General features: G+C 36.8%; 1 protein-coding gene across 10 annotated transcripts in view; it reads right to left on the bottom strand.

Annotated features, from left to right (window-relative positions):
• Positions 1 to 18,258, bottom strand: part of ATRX (ATRX chromatin remodeler) — a 286,342-nt gene that overhangs the window by 132,172 nt on the left and 135,912 nt on the right. For all 10 annotated transcript variants that reach the window (XM_061409663.1, XM_061409658.1, XM_061409661.1 and 7 more), the window contains 3 exons: positions 15,962 to 16,055; positions 4,832 to 4,934; positions 984 to 1,199 (listed from right to left, as the gene is read on the bottom strand). In XM_061409663.1, the coding sequence (XP_061265647.1) occupies positions 984 to 1,199; positions 4,832 to 4,934; positions 15,962 to 16,055 (413 nt within the window). The remainder of the gene's footprint in view (positions 1 to 983; positions 1,200 to 4,831; positions 4,935 to 15,961; positions 16,056 to 18,258) is intronic.

Genomic DNA, 18,258 nt, shown 5'->3' with positions numbered 1-18,258 from the left:
CAAGAATACTGGAGTGGGTTGCCATTTCCATCTCCAGAATATGTTGGTAATTATTGAAGGTGGGTATTGTACATACGGAGATTTATAATACTATTCCTTCTGCCTGTTCAGCTCAGTTCAGTCGTTCAGTTGTGTCCAACTCTTTGCAACTCCATGGACTGCAGCATGTCAGGCTTCCCTGTCCATCACCAACTCCCAGAGCTTGCTCAAACTCATGTCCATCACGTCGGTGATGCCATTCAACCATCTCATCCTCTGGTGATCATTCAACAATCTAAATCCTTTCCATGTACCTAATTCTATTAATATTACCTAATGAAGATTTTTTAAGTTGCATAAAGTACTGCACATCCTCGTCCCCTTCTCCTGCCTTCAATCTTTCCCAACATCAGGGTCTTTTCAAATGAGTCAGTTCTTCGCATCAGGTGGCCAAAGTATTGGAGTTTCAGCTTCAGCATCAGTCCTTCCAATGAAGATTCAGGACTGATTTCCTTTAGGATTGACTGGTTTGATCTCCCGGTAGTCCAAGGGACTCTCAAGAGATTTCTCCAACACCACAGTTCAAAAGCATCAATTCTTCAGCGCTCAGCATTCTTTATGGTCCAACTCTCACATCCATACACGACTACTAGAAAAACCATAGCTTTGACTAGATGGACCTTTATTTTATAATGAAAAGTTTATTCAAAACATTGAAATCGTTTATGGATTTAAGCAATAATTTTTTAATATTTTTCTACCTCAAATAAAAAACAATAACTCTGGTGATCATTCAACAATCTAAATCCTTTCCATATACCTAATTCTATTAATATTACCTAATGAAGATTTTTAAGTTGCATAAAATACTGCCAATAGGAAAAAGTAACTTACAAAAAATCTCTGGTTGATTACAAGATCCTTTTCTTGGACGACTGAACTATAATCTAAGAATCTATGAAAGTCATACATTAAAAAGAAATTATAAATAAAATGTGGTTTACCTCTCTCAATTTCTCTCGCTCTCGCTCTCGCTCAGCAATGCGTTTTCGCCTCTCTTCTTCTTCCTTAAGAGCATTTTGTGTTTCTGTTCTTAGCTTATCATCTTTAAGAATCTTCCGAATTTTCTTTCTGCCTTTTCCAGGAGACTTGGAATCATCATTTTCATCTTCTTCTTCATCTTCTTCTTCATCTTCTTCTTTATCTTCTTCAGAATTACTCTATGGAATTTAAATGATCAAAACATTAATACTACAAAGTTTTCTGATTTATCCATTTCTCACTCCAATTAATATGCGAAGAAAAGGTAAAAGAAGACATACTGAAAAGCTTCAAAATTACACTTTACAATATAGAATAGTATTTTACAAAAAGAACTCTAAAAGGGGGGCAAAGGACTGAACAGAAAATTCTCCAAAGGAGACACAGAAATGTCAAATAAGCAAATAAAAGGACACTGAACATCACTTCTTATTAGGGAAATTTAAATCAACCCCACAAATGAGATACTATCTCACACCCATTATGATAGCTAAAACAAAACAAAACAAAACAAAACAAACAACAACAACAAAAAAAAAACAGAAAATAACAAGTGTTGGTGAGGATGGGGAAAAACTAGAAGGCTGGGGCATTGGGAAAACTGTAACTCCCTCAAAAAGTTCAACACAGAATTACCATGTGATCAAGCAATTGCACATCTCAGATTACAACCAAAAGTATTAAAAGCATTGACTCACTTGCATTCCTATATAGTAACAATGAAAAATCAGAAAGAGAAATTAAGGAAACAATCCCATTCACCATTGCAACAAAAAGAATAAAATATCTAGGAATAAACCTATGTAAGGAGACAAAAGAACTGTATATGGGAAATTATAAGACACTGATGAAATAAATCAAAGATGACATAAACAGATAGAGAGATATTACATGCTCTTAGAAAGAATCAATATTCTGAAAATAACTATACTATCAAATATAAAGGCTTCCCTTGTGACTCAAACAGTAAAGACTCTGTCTGCAATGTTGGAGACTAGGGTTCAATCCTTGGGTTGGGAAGATCCCTGGAGAAGGGAATGGCAACCCACTCTAGTATTCTTGCTTGGAGAATCCCATGGACTGAGGAGCCTGGCGGGCTACAGTTCATGGAGTCACAAAGAGTCAGAGACAACTAAACAACTAACACTTTCACTTCTTTCACCAAATGCAATCTACAGATTCAACGCAATCCCTATAAAATTACCAATGACATTTTTCACAGAACAAAAAATTTCACAATTCATATGGAAATACAAAAGACCCCAAATAGCCAAAGCCGTCTTGAGAAAGAAGAATGGAGTTGGAGGAATCAACCTTCCCGACTTCAGACTATGCTACAAAGCTACAGTCATCAAGACAGTATGGTACTGGCACAAAAGCAGAAATACAGACCAATGGAAAAAGATAGAAGATAGAAAGCCCAGAGATAGAAAGAGATAAAAACAAGACAGAAAGCCCAGAGACAATCCCATGCACCTATGGGTACCTTATTTTTGACAAAGCAGGCAAGAATATACAATGGGACAAATACAGCCTCTTCAATAAGTGGTGCTGGGAAAACTGGAGAGCTACATGCAAAAGAATGAAATTAGAACACTTCCTAACACCATACACAAAGATAAACTCAAAATGGATTAAAGATGTAAATATAAGATCACAAACTATAAAACTCTTAGAGGAAAACATAGGCAGAACACTTGATGACATAAATCAAAGCAAGATCTTTTATGACCCACCTCCTAGAGTAATAGAAATAAAAACAAAAATTAACAAGCGGGACCTAATTAAATTCAAAAGCTTTTGCATAGCAAAGGAAACTACAAACAAGGTGAAAAGACAACCCTAATAATGAGAGTAAATAATAGCAAAGGAAAGAACTGACAAAGAATTAATTTCCAAAATACAGAAGCAACTCATACAACTCAATACCAGAAAAACAAACAACCCAATCAAAAAGTGGGAAAAAGACCTAAACAGACATTTCTCTAAAGACATACAGATGGCTAACAAATACATGGAAAAATGCTCAACATCACTCATTATTAGAGAAATGCAAATCAAAATTACAATGAGATATCACCTCACAGCAGTCATAATAGCATCATTAAAAAGTCTACAAACAATAAATGCTGGAAAGGGTGTACAGAAAAGGGAACCCTCTTGCACTCTTGGTGGGAATGTAAATTGATACAGCCACTATAGAAGACAGTATTGAGATTCCTTAAAAAACTACGAACAAAACCACTATATGACCTAGCAATCCCACTACTAGGCATAGATCATGAGGAAAGCAAAATTGAAAAAGACACATGCATCCAAATGTTCACTGCAGTGCTGTTTACAATAGCTAGAACATGGAAGCAACCTAGATGTCCATCAACAGATGAATGGATAAAGAAGCTGTGGTTCATATATACAACAGAATACTACTCAGCCATAAAAAGGAATGCATTTGAGTCAGTTCTAATGAGGAGGACAAACCTAGAGTCTATTATACAGAGTGAAGTAAGTCAGAAAGAGAAATAAATATCATACACTGATGCATAGATATGGAATCTAGAACGATGGTACTGATGAATCCATTTTCAGGGCAGCAATGGAAAAACAGACAAAGTGAAGAAGTCTATGGACACAGGGGTAGGGGAGGAGGAAGAGGGTGAGATGTATGGAGACAGTAACACGGAAATTTATAATACCATATGTAAAATAGATAGCCAACAGGAATTTGCTGTATGGGAACTCAAACAGGGGCTCTGTGACAAATCTAGAAGGGTGGGAAGGGGAGGGTGATGGGAGGGAGGGTTGGGAGGGAGGGGACATGGGTGCACCTATGGCTGATTCTTGATGTATGATTGAAAATAACAAAATTCTAAAGCAATTATCCTTCAACTAAAAAAATAAACTGGCAAAAAAAAGATTATGCACATAAAAGAAAAGCAGGGACTCAAAAAGACATTTGTATAACCATGTACACAACAACGTTGTTCTAAATAGCCAAAAGTAGAAAGAATTCAAATGTCCATCAACAGATGAATGGATAAACACAACATGTTATCATACATACACTGGAACATTATCCAACCTTAAAAATAAAAGAAATTCAGATATATGCTAAAAGGTGGATGAACCTTGAAAACATTATATCAATGAAATAAGCCAGAAAGAAAGGACAAATATTGTGTGACTTCATTTATATGAGAAACCTAAAATAGGCAAATATATAGGCACAGAAATTAGAATTAGACGTCACCAAGGAGCTGCAGATAGGCGGGAATGGGGAGTTACTGTTTAATGGGCACAAGAGTTCCTAATTATGAATGTAATTAAGGTCATTGCATTTTACATTAGAAATGGTGAAAAGGGTCATTAAAAAAATGAACTCTTATAAAAGAGAATAGAATTGATAGAACATTATGGAGAACTTGTACTCTAAATAATTCTGCTTATATACAAGAAACTGAAATTGACTAATTTCACTGCTAGAAGAAATTTATTCATTTAATGAGTTATTATGTTTTATGTAATCACACAGAACACTTCATATCAGTTCTATAGCCTAAGAATATAAATAATGAATTAGAAAGCTTAAACTTTCCATCAAATTCAGTGAAGGAAAAGAAAAAAATTGATAATATATTAAAGTTAACACTTCTGCATATTTATATATTTAATAATTAGTCAATTCTTCCACAAAGCTTAAAATGTAAATCAACTAGTAGAATTCAACTTACAAACAGAGTGCAAATGAGTTAATAACATATTTACTATGGTCTACTATACCAGTGATAAATCCAAGTACATTATTTATTACCTTGTTTTCACTGGATGAGTCTTCTTGAACTTTAATGCGTCGCCTTTTCTTCTTCTGTTTGTAACTTCTCTGATTTTCTTCCAACTCTGCTTTCTTCGCAGACCTAAAGAATATTTAAAATGCAAAATAAAATACTTTATGATAAATTCCCTTATGTGAATTATGTACTATTTTAGAACTGCTTCACTTTTACATACATTCTTTAATAAAATGATAAAGGAAAAAACAAAAAGCAAAAAATCTTCACTGGGTTCAAAAGGAGAACACTTAATTTGAAATCCAGTGAACAAAAAAATAAAAAATAAATTCAGTGATCAACATTCTAAGTTATTCAAGAGGGAGGTTTAGCATATCAGTAATAAGATGGATGGAGCACCTTCAGAAATATAACTGGCCAATATACACATGAAAATTATTCACCATCTCTTTAAAAAATAGATTATAAAAGTTAGATACAATTTTCATCATATCAGAACACACAAAGTAAAAAAAAAGTAACAATTTGTAGTGAGAATACTTATGTGGCTAAAAATTGGTATATAAGCTTACATTAATTAAGACAATATTTTCCTACATAAAGGACAGACATGAAAACCAACAGCAGAGAAATGAGAACCCAGAAATAAAACTTTACATTTATAGTCAATTGATTTTCCACATGGTCAAGACATTCAATAGGGACAACAGTTTTCACAAATAGTACTTAGACTACTGGATATCTACATGCAAAAGGATGAATCTGAATCCCTATCTTAAAACATATAAAAAAAAATTAACTCAAATGGATTGCAGTTCCCCTAACTGTGTTCTAATTAACAGATTGCTCATTGTTTTATTGCTGAACCAGTGAGACAATGGCTATTTACATATTCAGCTGGGGGAAGAAAATATTGACTTCTGTAAGTGTGAAAATATATAATGAAAGGTCCTAAAACTGTGTTAACTTTAACCCAATAATGTCATTTTTAGAAATTTACTCTAGGATTTAGGTATGAGGGAAGAGACAAGATGGCACAGTAGGACTTGAGCTCACCTCTCAAGAAAACATCAAAATCACAACAAACTGCTGAACAACCATCAACAAAAAACACTAGAAACTACAGGAAATATTCTGTATTCAAAGACAAAGAAGCCACAACTGAGACAGTAGAAGGGGTGCTTTCACCATATAATCAAATTCCATAATGAAAGGGAAGGTGACTCACATATTATAAAATAATTATATTACAAAAGATTTCCCACAGGAGTGAGACTTCTGAGACCCTCATCAAGCTCATCAGCCTGGGGATAACATTTGGCTTTGAAGGCCAATGGAGCTTGGGTATAAAAGCTCCACAGGACTGGGCGGAGATTTCCACTCTGGGAGGGCACACACATGGTTTCACATGCACTGGGCTGCAAGTCAAAGCAGTGACTCCATAGGAGCCTGGGGCAGATAAACCTGTGAGTATTGCAGGGTCAACTGCGGAGGCAGGAGTCAGCTGTGGCTCACTGTAGGAGGAAAGGACACTGGTGGCAGAGGCTTCAAGGAATGTTCATCAGCAAAAGCTCTCGAGAGGTTGCCATTTGGGCAAACAATACCTGGTCCCACCCAACAGTCTGCAGGCTTCAATGTTCGGATACCTCAGGCCAAACAAACAAGATGAGAACACAGCCCCCAGTCATCAGCAGACAGGCTGCTCAAAGTCCTCCTTAGCCCACAACCACTCTAAAACATAACCCCTGACTTAGTCCTCCCCACCAGAGGGACAAGGTTACGCTCCAACCACCAGTGGACAGGCACCAGTCTCATCCAACAGCAAAGTGGCACAAGTCCCTGGACCAACCTCAACCACCAAGAAGCAGACACCAGAGCAAAAGGAACTATAGTTCTGTAGCCTGTGAAATGGAGAACACAAACACAGAAAGTTAGACAGTATGAGCTGGCAGAGAAGTATGTTCCAAATTAAGGAACAAGATAAAACCTCAAAAGAACAAGTGAATTGGATTTAGGCAATGCACCTGAAAAAAATTAGAGTAAAGATAGTAAAGATGATTTAAGAATGAGACAAGAATGAAGAACGAACACATAAGAATGAAGACACACATCAAGAAGATACAAGAGAAGTTTAACGAAGAGCTACAAGATTTAAATAAACAGATGAACAACACAATAACAAAAATAATAAATATACTCAAAAGAATCAATAGCAGAATAAATGAGGCAGAAGAACGAATAAGTGAGCTAAAACACAAATTGGTGTATATCACTGCCACAGAACCAAATAAAGAAAAAAGAATGAAAAGAAAGGAGGAAAGTCTCAGAGACCTTAGAGACAACATTAAATGTACCATCTTGCACATTATACAAGTCCCAGAAGGAGAAAAGAGAGAGAAAGGGCATGAGAAAATATCAGAAGAGGTAAGAGCTGAAAACTCCCCTAACATGGGAAAGGGAACACTCACTCAAGTCCAGGAAGTACAGAGAGTCTCATGTAGTATGAAACCAAGGAGGAACACAATGAGACACATACAATTCAAACTGACAAAAATTAAAGACAAAGAGAAAATTTTAAAAGCAACAACAGAAAAGCAACAAATAATATACAGTGGAATCCCAATAAGGCATCAGCTGATTTTTAATCAGATACTTTTCTGGCCAGAAGGGAGTGGCAGGATATATTTAAAGTAATGAAAGGGAAACACACATAACCAAGAATATTTTACCCAGTAAGACTCTCGTTCAGATTCAACACAGCTATCAATAGCTTTACAGACAAGCAAAAGCTAAGAGAATTCAACACAGTGAAACCAGCTTTACAACAAATAATGAAGGAACTTTTCTAGGCAGAAAAGGAAACAACCAGAAATAAGAAAATTATAAACGGAAAGCCTCACTGGTAAAGGCAAATATACAGTAAAGGTTAGGAAATCATCCACACCCAAATATGGTATCAAATCAGCAATTAGGAGAAGAGTACAAATGCAGGCTATTGGAAATGCTTGGAAATTAAGAGGCCAGCAATTTAAAACAATTCTGTTAATACACAGGCTGGTGTACCAAAACCTCATGGAAACCACAAACTAAAAATCTACGATACAGACACAAAAAAGAAAATGCAATCCAAACACAACACTAAAGGTAACTGGCAAATCACGAGAGACATTGATGAAAGAAATAAAAAATAACAGAAACAGATGGAAATATATACTGTGTTCTTGGATTGGAAGAATCAATATTTTCAAAGTGACTGTACTACTCAGGTCAATCTAGAGATTCAATGCAATCCCTAAAAATCACCAAGGGCATTTTTAATAGAAGTATCACAAAAAAATTTACAATTTGTATAGAAAAACAAAAGACCCTGAATAACCAAAGCGATACTGAGAAAGAAAAACAAAGCTAGAGGAATCGGGCGTCCTGGCTTCAGACTATACTACAAAGCTACAGTAATCAACAGTATGGTACTGACACAAAAAAAGAAATATAGATCAATGGAACATAATAGAATGCCCAGAAATAAACTCAAGCACTTATGGTCAGTCACCCTATGACAAAGGAGGCAAAAACATACAATGGAGAAAAGACAATATCTTCAGTGAATGGTGCTGGTAAAACTAGACAGCTACATGTAAAAATGAAATTAGAACATTCTATAACACCATGCGTGCTTAGTCACTTCAATCATGTCTGACTCTCTGTGACCCCAAGGACCATGGCCAGCCAGGCTCCTCTGTCCATTGGGTTCTCCAGGCAAGAATACTAGAGTGGGTTGCCATTTCCTTCTCCAGTAAGAAAGTATGAAGTGAGTGAAGTGAAGTCGCTCAGTCGTGTCTGACTCTTTGAAACCCCATGGACTGCAGCCCACCAGGCTCCTCCATCCATGGGATTCTCCAGGCAAGAGTACTGGAGTGGGTCGCCATTTCCTTCTCCATGATAACACCATACAAAAAAAAAACTCAAAATGGATTAAAGACCTAAATATTACACCAGACACTATAAAACTGTTAAAGGAAAACATAGGCGGAACACTCTTTAACATAAATCACAGAAATATCTTTTTGGATCTACCTCAAAGAGTAATGAAAATAAAAAATAAACAAATGGTACCTAATTAAACCAAAAAGCTTTTCAACAGCAAAGGAAACAACAAACAAAATGAAAAGACAACCCACAAAATGAGAGAAAATATTTACAAACAGTGCAACTGACATGGGATTAAACTCCAAAATATATAAAGAGCTCATTGCAGCTCAATAACAACAACAACAAAATCAAGAAAATGGACAGGAGATCTAAATAGACATTTCTTCAAAGACATACAGAAAGCCAAAAAGCACATGAAAAGATAATCATATTCATTAATAATCAGCAAGACACAAATAAAAACTACAATAAGGTACTACCTCAAAACCATCAGGATGGTCAGCATCAAAAATTCTACGAACAATAAACGCTGGAGAATGAGTGGAGAAAAGAGAACCCTCATATACTGCTGGTAAAAATATAAACTGGAACAATGGAAAACAGTATGGAGTGTGCTCAAAAAACGAAAAGTAGAGTTACCAAATGATCCTCAATTCGATTCCTGGGCATATACTCAAAAACTAAAATTCAAAAAGATACATGCATCCCTATATTCACAACAGCACTATTTACAACAGACAAGACATGGAAACAATCTAAATGTCCATTGACAGATGAATGGATAAAGATGTGCTACACATGTACACAATGGAATACTAGTCATAAAAAGAATGAAATAATTCCATTTGCAGCAACTTGAATGGACCCAGCGATTATAGTAATGCTTTAAGTCAGAAAGAGAAAGACAAATATCATATATCACTTACATGTGGAATCTAGAATACAACACAAATGAACACATCTATGAAACAGAAACAGACTCACAGACAAAAGAAATTTCTCATTGTCAAGGGAGAAGAAGGAGTAAAGAAAAAAAGGATTGGGAGTTTGAGATTAGCAGACTCAAACGATTACACACACACACACATATATATATATATATATATAATTTATATATATATAATTATATATATATAATAATATAAATTTATATAAATTATATATATATATATCAGATATATACATCAGATGGGTAAAAACCAAGGCCCTATTGTATAGCACAGGGAACCATATTCAACCCTGTTATAAACCATAATGAAAGAATATAAAGAACAAGATAAATATGTATAACTGAAACACTTTGCTATATATCAGAAATTAACACAATTTCTGTAAATATATTAAATTTATTCTGTATATATTCTGTATATATTCTGGAAATATACTAAATTTCGCTGAAGTTTTTAAAAAAGGATTTAAGTACTGAAACAAGCTACAGCATGGATCAAAATTGAAAACATGCTAAAGATTCCATTCATAAAAAGACACATATTTACAAATCTTTTCATATGAAATGTTCAGAATAGGCAAATCCATACACAAAGCAGATTAGTTTTTGCCAAGAAATGAGAAGCAGGAAGAACGGGAAATGACCAAGGGCCATAGGGTTTCTTTCTGGAATAGTGGAAATGTTCTGAAATTAGATAGTGGTAGCAGATGCACAACTTCGTGAATATTCTATAAATCCCCTATATTCTACACTTTTAAATGGTGAATTTTGTGTTACCTGAATTCCATCTCAGTTCTTTAAAATTCTCATTATATCCTATTGTTATTTTATATTCCCCTAAAGCGTGGCTTAAAGCTCAACATTCAGAAAACTAGGATCATGGCATCTGGTCCCATCACTTAATGGGAAATAGATGGGGAAACAGTGGAAACAGTGTCAGACTTTATTTTTTGGGAGCTCCAAAATCACTGCAGATGGTGATTTCAGCCATGAAATTAAAAGACACTTACTCCTTGGAACTAAAGTTATGACCAACCTAGACAGCACATTAAAAAGCAGAGACATTACTTTGCCAAAACAGGTCCGTCTAGTCAAAGCTATGGTTTTTCCAGTGGTCATGTATGGATGTGAGAGTTGGACTGTGAAGAAAGCTGAGCACCGAAGAATTAATGCTTCTGAACTGTGGTGCTGGAGAAGACTCTTGAGAGTCCCTTGGACTGTGAGGAGGTCCAACCAGCCCATCCTAAAGGAGATCAGTCCTAGGTGTTCATTGGAAGCACTGATGCTAAAGCTGAAACTCCAACACTTTGGTCACCTCATGTGAAGAGTTGACTCACTGGAAAAGACCCTAATGCTGGGAGGGATTGGAGGCAGGAGGAGAAGGGGACAACAGAGGATGAAATGGCTGGATGGCATCACCAACTCAATGGACATGAGTTTGAGTGAACTTTTGGAGTTAGTGATGGACAGGGAGGCCTGGCATGCTGCGATTCATGGTGTTGCAAAGAGTCAGACACGACTGAGCAACTGAACTGATTGAACCGAAAGCTTGTTGGCTGCAATGGCACAGAGGCGAGGCCAAGAGGAACTACCCCAGGCCCGAGGCTGGGGGCAATGGCCAAGAGGAGCTACCCCACATCCAAGGTAAGGAGCAGGGGCTGTGCTTTGGTGGAGCAGCAGTGAAGAGATACCCCACATCCAAGGTATGAGAAACCCCAGGAAGATGGTAGGCACGAGGAGAGGGCATCAGAGGGCAGACAGACTGAAACCACAATCACAGACAACACGTCAATCTGATCACATGGACGACAGCCTTGTCTAACACAATGAAACTAACCCATGCCGTGTGGGGCCACCCAAACCGGACGGGTCATGCTGCATAGATCTGACAGAATGTGATCCACTGGAGAAGGGAATGGCAAACCACTTCAGTATTCTTCCCTTGAGAACCCCATGAACAGTATGAAAAGGCAAAAAGATAGGACACTGAAAGATGAACTCCCCAGGTCAGTAGGTGCCCAATATGCTACTGGAGATCAGTGGAGAAATAACTCCACAAAGAATGAAGGGATGAAGCCAAAGTAAAAACAACACCCAGCTGTGGATGGGACTGGTGATAGAAGCAAGGTTCGATGCTGTAAAGAGCAATATTGCATAGGAACCTGGAATGTTAGGTCCATGAATCAAGGCAAAATGGAAGTGGTCAAACAGGAGATAAAAAGAGGGAACATTGACATTCTAAGCATCAGCAAACTAAGATAAGATCGACTGGAATGGGTGAATTTAATTCAGATGACCATTAAATCTACTCCTGTGGGCAGGAATCCCTTAGAAAAAATGGAGTGGCCATCATAGTCAATAAATGAATCCAAAATGCACTATTTGGACGTAATCTCAAAAACGACAGAATGATCTCTGTTTCCATGGCAAACCATTCAATATCACAGTAATCATAGCCTATGCCCCGACCAGTAACGCTACAGAAGCTGAAGTTGAACGGTTCTATGAAGGCCTATAAGACTTTCTAAAACTAACACCCAAAAAAAGTTGTCCTTTTCATTATATGAGACTGGAATGCAAAAGTAGGAAGTCAAGAATCACCTGGAGCAACAGGAAAATTTGGCCTTGGAGTACAGAATGAAGCAGGGCAAAGGCTAATAGAGTTCTGCCAGGAGAACACACTGGTCACAGCAAACACCCTCTTCCAACAACACAAGAGAAGACTCTACACATGGATATCACCAGATGGTCAATACCAAAATCAGAGTGATTATATTCTTTGCAGCCACAGATGGAGAAGCTCTATAAAGTCAACAAAAACAAGACCGGGAGCTGATGTGGCTCAGATCATGAACTCCTTATTGCCAACTTCAGACATAAATTGAAGAAAGTGGGGAAAACCAATAGACCATTCAGGTATGACCTAAATCAAATCCCTTATGACTATACAGTGGAAGTGAGAAATAGATTTAAGGGACTAGATCTGAGAGACAGAGTGCCTGATGAAGTATGGACAGAGCTTCATGACCCTGTACAGGAGACAGGCAGGGATCAAGACCATCCCCAAGAAAAAGAAATGCAAAAAACAAAATGGCTGTCTGAGGAGGCCTTACAAATAGCTGTGAAAAGAAGGGAAGTGAAAAGCAAAGGCGAAAAGGAAATACATACCCATTTGAATGCAGAGTTCCAAAGAATAGCAAGGAGAGATTTAAAAAAAAAAGCCTTCCTCAGTGATCAATGCAAAGAAACAGAGTAAAACATCAGAATGGGAAAGACTAGAGATCTCTTCAAGAAAATTAGAGATACCAAGGGAACATTTCATGCAAAGATGGGCTTGATAAAGGACAAAAATGGTATAACAGAAGCAGAAGATATTAAGAAGAGGTGGCAAGAATACAAAGAAGAACTGTACAAAAAAGATCTTCACGACCCAGATAATCATGAGGGTGTGATCACTGACCTAGAGCCAGCCATCCTGGAATGGGAAGTCAGGTGGGCCTTAGAAAGCATCACTATGAACAAAGCTAGTGGAGGTGATGGAATTCCAGTTGAGCTATTTCAAATCCTGAAAGATGATGCTGTGGAAGTGCTGCACTCAATATGCCAGTAAATTTGGAAAACTCAGCAGTGGCCACAGGACTGGAAAAGGTCAGTTTTCAATCCAATCCCAAAGAAAGGCAATGCCAAAGAATGCTCAAACTACTGCACAATTGCACTCATCTCACACGCTAGTGAAGTGATGCTTAAAATTCTTCAAGCCAGGCTTCAGCAATATGTGAACTGTGAACTTCCAGATGTTCAAGCTAGTTTTAGAAAAGGCAGAGGAACCAGAGATCAAATTGCGAACATTCGCTGGATCATGGAAAAAGCAAGAGAGTTCCAGAAAAACATCTATTTCTGCTTTATTGACTATGCCAAATCCTTTGACTGTGTGGATCACAATAAACTGTGGAAAACTCTGAAAGAGATGGGAATACCACCTGCCTCTTGAGAAAACTGTATGCAGGTCAGGAAGCAACAGTTAGAAATGGACATGGAACAACAGACTGGTTCCAAATAGGAAAAGGAGTACGTCAAGGCTGTATATTGTCACCCTGCTTATTTAACTTATATGCAGAGTACAGAGTACATCATGAGAAATGCTCGGCTGGCAGAAGCACAAGCTGGAATCAAGATTGCTAGAAGAAATATCAATAATCTCAGATATGCGGATGACATTACCCTTATGGCAGAAAGTGAAGAAGAACTAAAGAGCATCTTGATGAAAGTGAAAGAGGAGAGTAAAAAAGTTGGCTTAAAGCCCAACATTCAGAAAACTAAGATCATGGCATCCGGTCCCACCACTTCATGGAGAATAGATGGGGAAACAGTGGATACAGTGGCTGACTATTTTTTCTGTGCTCCAAAATCACTGCAGATGGTGACTGCAGCCATGAAATTAAAAGACGCTTACTCCTTGGAAGGAAAGTTATGACCAACCTAGATAGCATATTCAAAAGCAGAGACATTACTTTGCCAACAAAGGTCCGTCAACCATAGTCAATGCTATGGTTTTTCCAGTGGTCATGTATGGATGTGAAAGTTGGACTGTGAAGAAAGCTGAGCGCCGAAGAATTAATGCTTTTCAACTGTGGTACTGGAAAAGACTCTTGAGAGTCCTTGGACTGCAAGGAGATCCAACCAGTCCATTCTAAAGAATATCAGCCCTGGGTGTTCTTTGGAAGGAATGATGCTCAAGCTGAAACTCCAATACTTTGACCACCGGATTCAAAGAGCTGACTCATTTGAAAAGACCCTGATGCTGGGAAAGATTGAGGGCAGGAGGAGAAGGGGACGACAGAGGATGAGACGGTTGCATGGCATCACTGAGTCAATGGACATGGGTTTGGGTGGACTCCAGCAGCTGGTGATGGACAGTGAGGCCTGGCATGCTGCGGTGCATAGGGTCGCAAAGATTCTGACACGACTGAGCGACTGACTGAACTGAAAGTACAATATGCTGCTATACTCCAGGTACAACATGGTAATTATTAAGCTAAAACAATCTCAAATGTATTAAAATTTACACATGCAAACACCCATATAGATATACATATACACACTCACACAAACACAAATTGATGGATGTATCATATTATTCCAGAGGAAATAAAAACCTTCTTAGAATGGTCAGTATTATTAAATACTATGCTAAGAAGGAAGCAAAATTTTAATCAGCTAGTAATCTAGATTAGTTATCCATGCGTATTGAAAAAACAAACACATCTTAATTAATAGAATACTAGTAGAGTTGTTTTTGTTCCATGGCTAAGTTGTATTTAGTAGTGTTATGAAAGAATAATAGTTAGCATTTATGGAGCACTTACTATCTGTAAAATAGGCATTATTTTATAAGCCCTTTAATCTCATTTAATGCCCACAATAACCAATAAGGGAAATAATAATGTTAATTTCCTCATTTACAGTTGACGAAACTGAACCACAGAGTATTCATACAAATAGGAAGTATAGTAAAGCTAGGAGTTAGATTGAGGCAGTTGGTCTACAGAACCTCATAACTACTACACTACAACTTTCCACCACAGCAATGAAAAATTACAGTTCCCTGGTGGTCCAGTGATTAACAATCTGCCTTCCAATGGCAGGCAGTGGAGGAAACATGGGTTCAATACCTGATCAGGAAACTAAGACCCCACATGCCATAGGGCAACTACTGAGCCCATGCATACTACAGCCCATGTGTTATAACTAGAGAGATGCCTGTGCACACTGCAAGGAAATATCTTGCATGCTGCAATGAAGATCCTGCATGCAGCAACTAAGACCTGATACAGCCAAATATATAATAATTTTTTTTTAAAAAAAGGTGTTTTTGCACACTGAAAGTCCACCTACTTCAGAACGTACAATTCAACTATATATAATGTTTTATATACTATTTTTAAACTAATTATTTTAAGAGTTCCAAATCAAAATGTTAAATATTTTACTTAACTACTATGCCCTGGTGGATCAGACGGTAAAGGATCTACCTGCAATGCAGGAGACCCAGGTTCGGTTCCTGGGTGAGTAAGATCCCCTGGAGAACGGAATGGCAACCCACTCCAGTACTCTTGCCTGGAGAATCTCATAGACAGAGGAACATGGTGGGCTACAGTCGCAAAGAGTCTGACACGACTGAGTGATTTTCACTATTAATAACAGAAAACTTTCTACAAATAATTTGAAGCATGGTTATTAATTCCTAAAATTTTTGAAAAAATAATCTATTTACCTTGTTCTGGGCCGTTGTTCATCTTCAGATTCACTAACTTCTTCACTAACTCCAGATTCCTGAAAATCAGAATCTTCAGAATCTTCACTACTCACTTGAATAAAAAATATTAAAGGTTATTAAGCGCTTTCTAATAGAAATTCAATTTGCTGTAAATAACATAACATGAACACTTAAGAGTATTATGAGAATAGTATCTCTAGTACATATGACATCATACAGATTAGACCAGTTAATGACTCAATTGGTATTTATAAAAATCCAAGTGAAAACCAAGTATGGTCATAAAACTATGATTCTACATTAAAATATATTAACTGTATGTAAACTGACAAAATGAAAAATTATCAGTCAATACAAGGATTCTGGTTATTTTAAGCAAGCTAAGTAGGCTGGCCAAGGTGAACTAAGGGTGATAACAGACTCTTTGCCACTTGTAACAACTGAAAACTATGGACAGAATACATAAATAAACAACCTAAGGACTCTGCAAAGGGAATAAGAGTAGGCAGATTGGGGACTGAAATCAAAACTTAAATAATGATCCTCATAAAATTGTGTGGGAGGATGAAAATCATGTTTGTTTGTTTGTTTTTTCCCCACTCCTTTCCTGGTTTTGACAGGAAGGCGGGCTGAATTGCAAATTATGCAAAGGGTGCTAACTGCAAAACTCTGGGAGAACCTCATTTCTAGCCACAGAACTGGGAAAAAGGAGCTGAGTCCTGCCTATCACAAGAAAATAAGATGAATACCTAATTTTATTTTTTCTCTCCAAAATTTTATTTTTCTGTACCAAAATTGCCAGTAAGACACAGGCACCTAAAACCCCAGAAGAATACCTGTATTTTTCTGGTCAGAGCAAGGCAGGCAGGGGAAATACAAGATAACCCTGGACTATCTTGTGGTACCAGAAAGTAAAGCATTTCTCAAAAACTGATGGGGATATATTCAAAGGATACATGATGCAACTTGAAGAAGCTCCCAGCAACCAAAGCTGGAACAATCTGAGCAATAAAATGAAAACCTGGATTGTAACTCATAAAATAAAACATCTATATGTCCATACTAATATAAGTAATGTGATAAATAGATAAATAGGGGGAAACAACTCTTCCTAGAAGTAATGAAAGAAATTGTAAATCACCACTTAAACATACAACACGATAAAAACTGCTTAGGCAGCTGGATGCTAAAATTAGTGGGTAGAAAGAAGTATGAGAAATGGAATATCTGCATTGTCTCGAAGTAGCTCTCTATAAGATATTTATTAAATACGGACAAAAAATAGGGGTTTTTTTTAACAGAAGAAGAAGTCAGCAGATACCATCTTCAGTAACTTAATCAGGTTAACAATACCAATAAGAAACATATTGTTATCATACACACTCAGTACAACACATCAAGAAGGATTCAATATAACTTGCAGTACTCTTGTCACAATGTCTAATAACCTAAATCTAACCATAAGTAAACACTAAACAAATACATACAGATCGACAGTCTAGAAAATAACTGATCAATGCTCTTCAAAAGTGTCAAGGTCATGAAAGAAAAGATAAAGAAACTGTCACAGACTGGAGTAGATTAAGGAGACAACTGAATTCAATGTAGGATCCTAGACTGGATTCCAAAGTGGAAAAAGAACACAAGTGGGAAAAATAATGATAACCAAATAAAATCTACAGTTTACATCAGAGGTCAGAGATCTGATGGTATTTTCAACTTTATAGGCTGGAAGGTCAATGTTGCAGCCACTACTCAACTTTCTCACTGTAAACACATGAAAGCAATAACTGAGTAAGTATGACAGTGCACCAATAAAACTATTTATAAAAACATGAGGGTCAGATTTACCTTTCAGGTGTAGTTTGTCAAACACTGGCTGAATTAATAGTATCGTATCAATGTTAATTTCCTGGTTTTGATTATTGTGCTATAATAAGTATAAGGTGTTAAATTAGGAAAGCTAGGTAAAGGGTATTAGTTCAAAATAAAATATTTTTAGAATATCTATTATGATCTGACATCAAAATCAAAGGTCTGGTCTATCTTTAAAAACACAGACAAGCATAATTAATATAAAGACTAGTTATGGAAGAAGAGGAGAGTGAAGAGTTACTGTTTAGTTTCAGTTTGGGATAATCAAAGAATTCTGGAGACAGACAGTGTTTATAGTTGCCCAATAATGCAAATATATTAATGCCACAGAATTGCTTCAAACAGTTAAAAATCGTTAAAAATTATGTTATGTGTATTTTGCCACAGTAAAAAAACAAACAAAAAAATAATAATAAAGG

This window comes from Bos javanicus, chromosome X (assembly GCF_032452875.1).
Source record: "Bos javanicus breed banteng chromosome X, ARS-OSU_banteng_1.0, whole genome shotgun sequence".
NCBI classification, from domain to species: Eukaryota; Metazoa; Chordata; class Mammalia; order Artiodactyla; family Bovidae; genus Bos; species Bos javanicus.
Note: the sequence above shows the minus strand (reverse complement) of the source record. Positions and strands in the feature narration are given on the sequence as shown.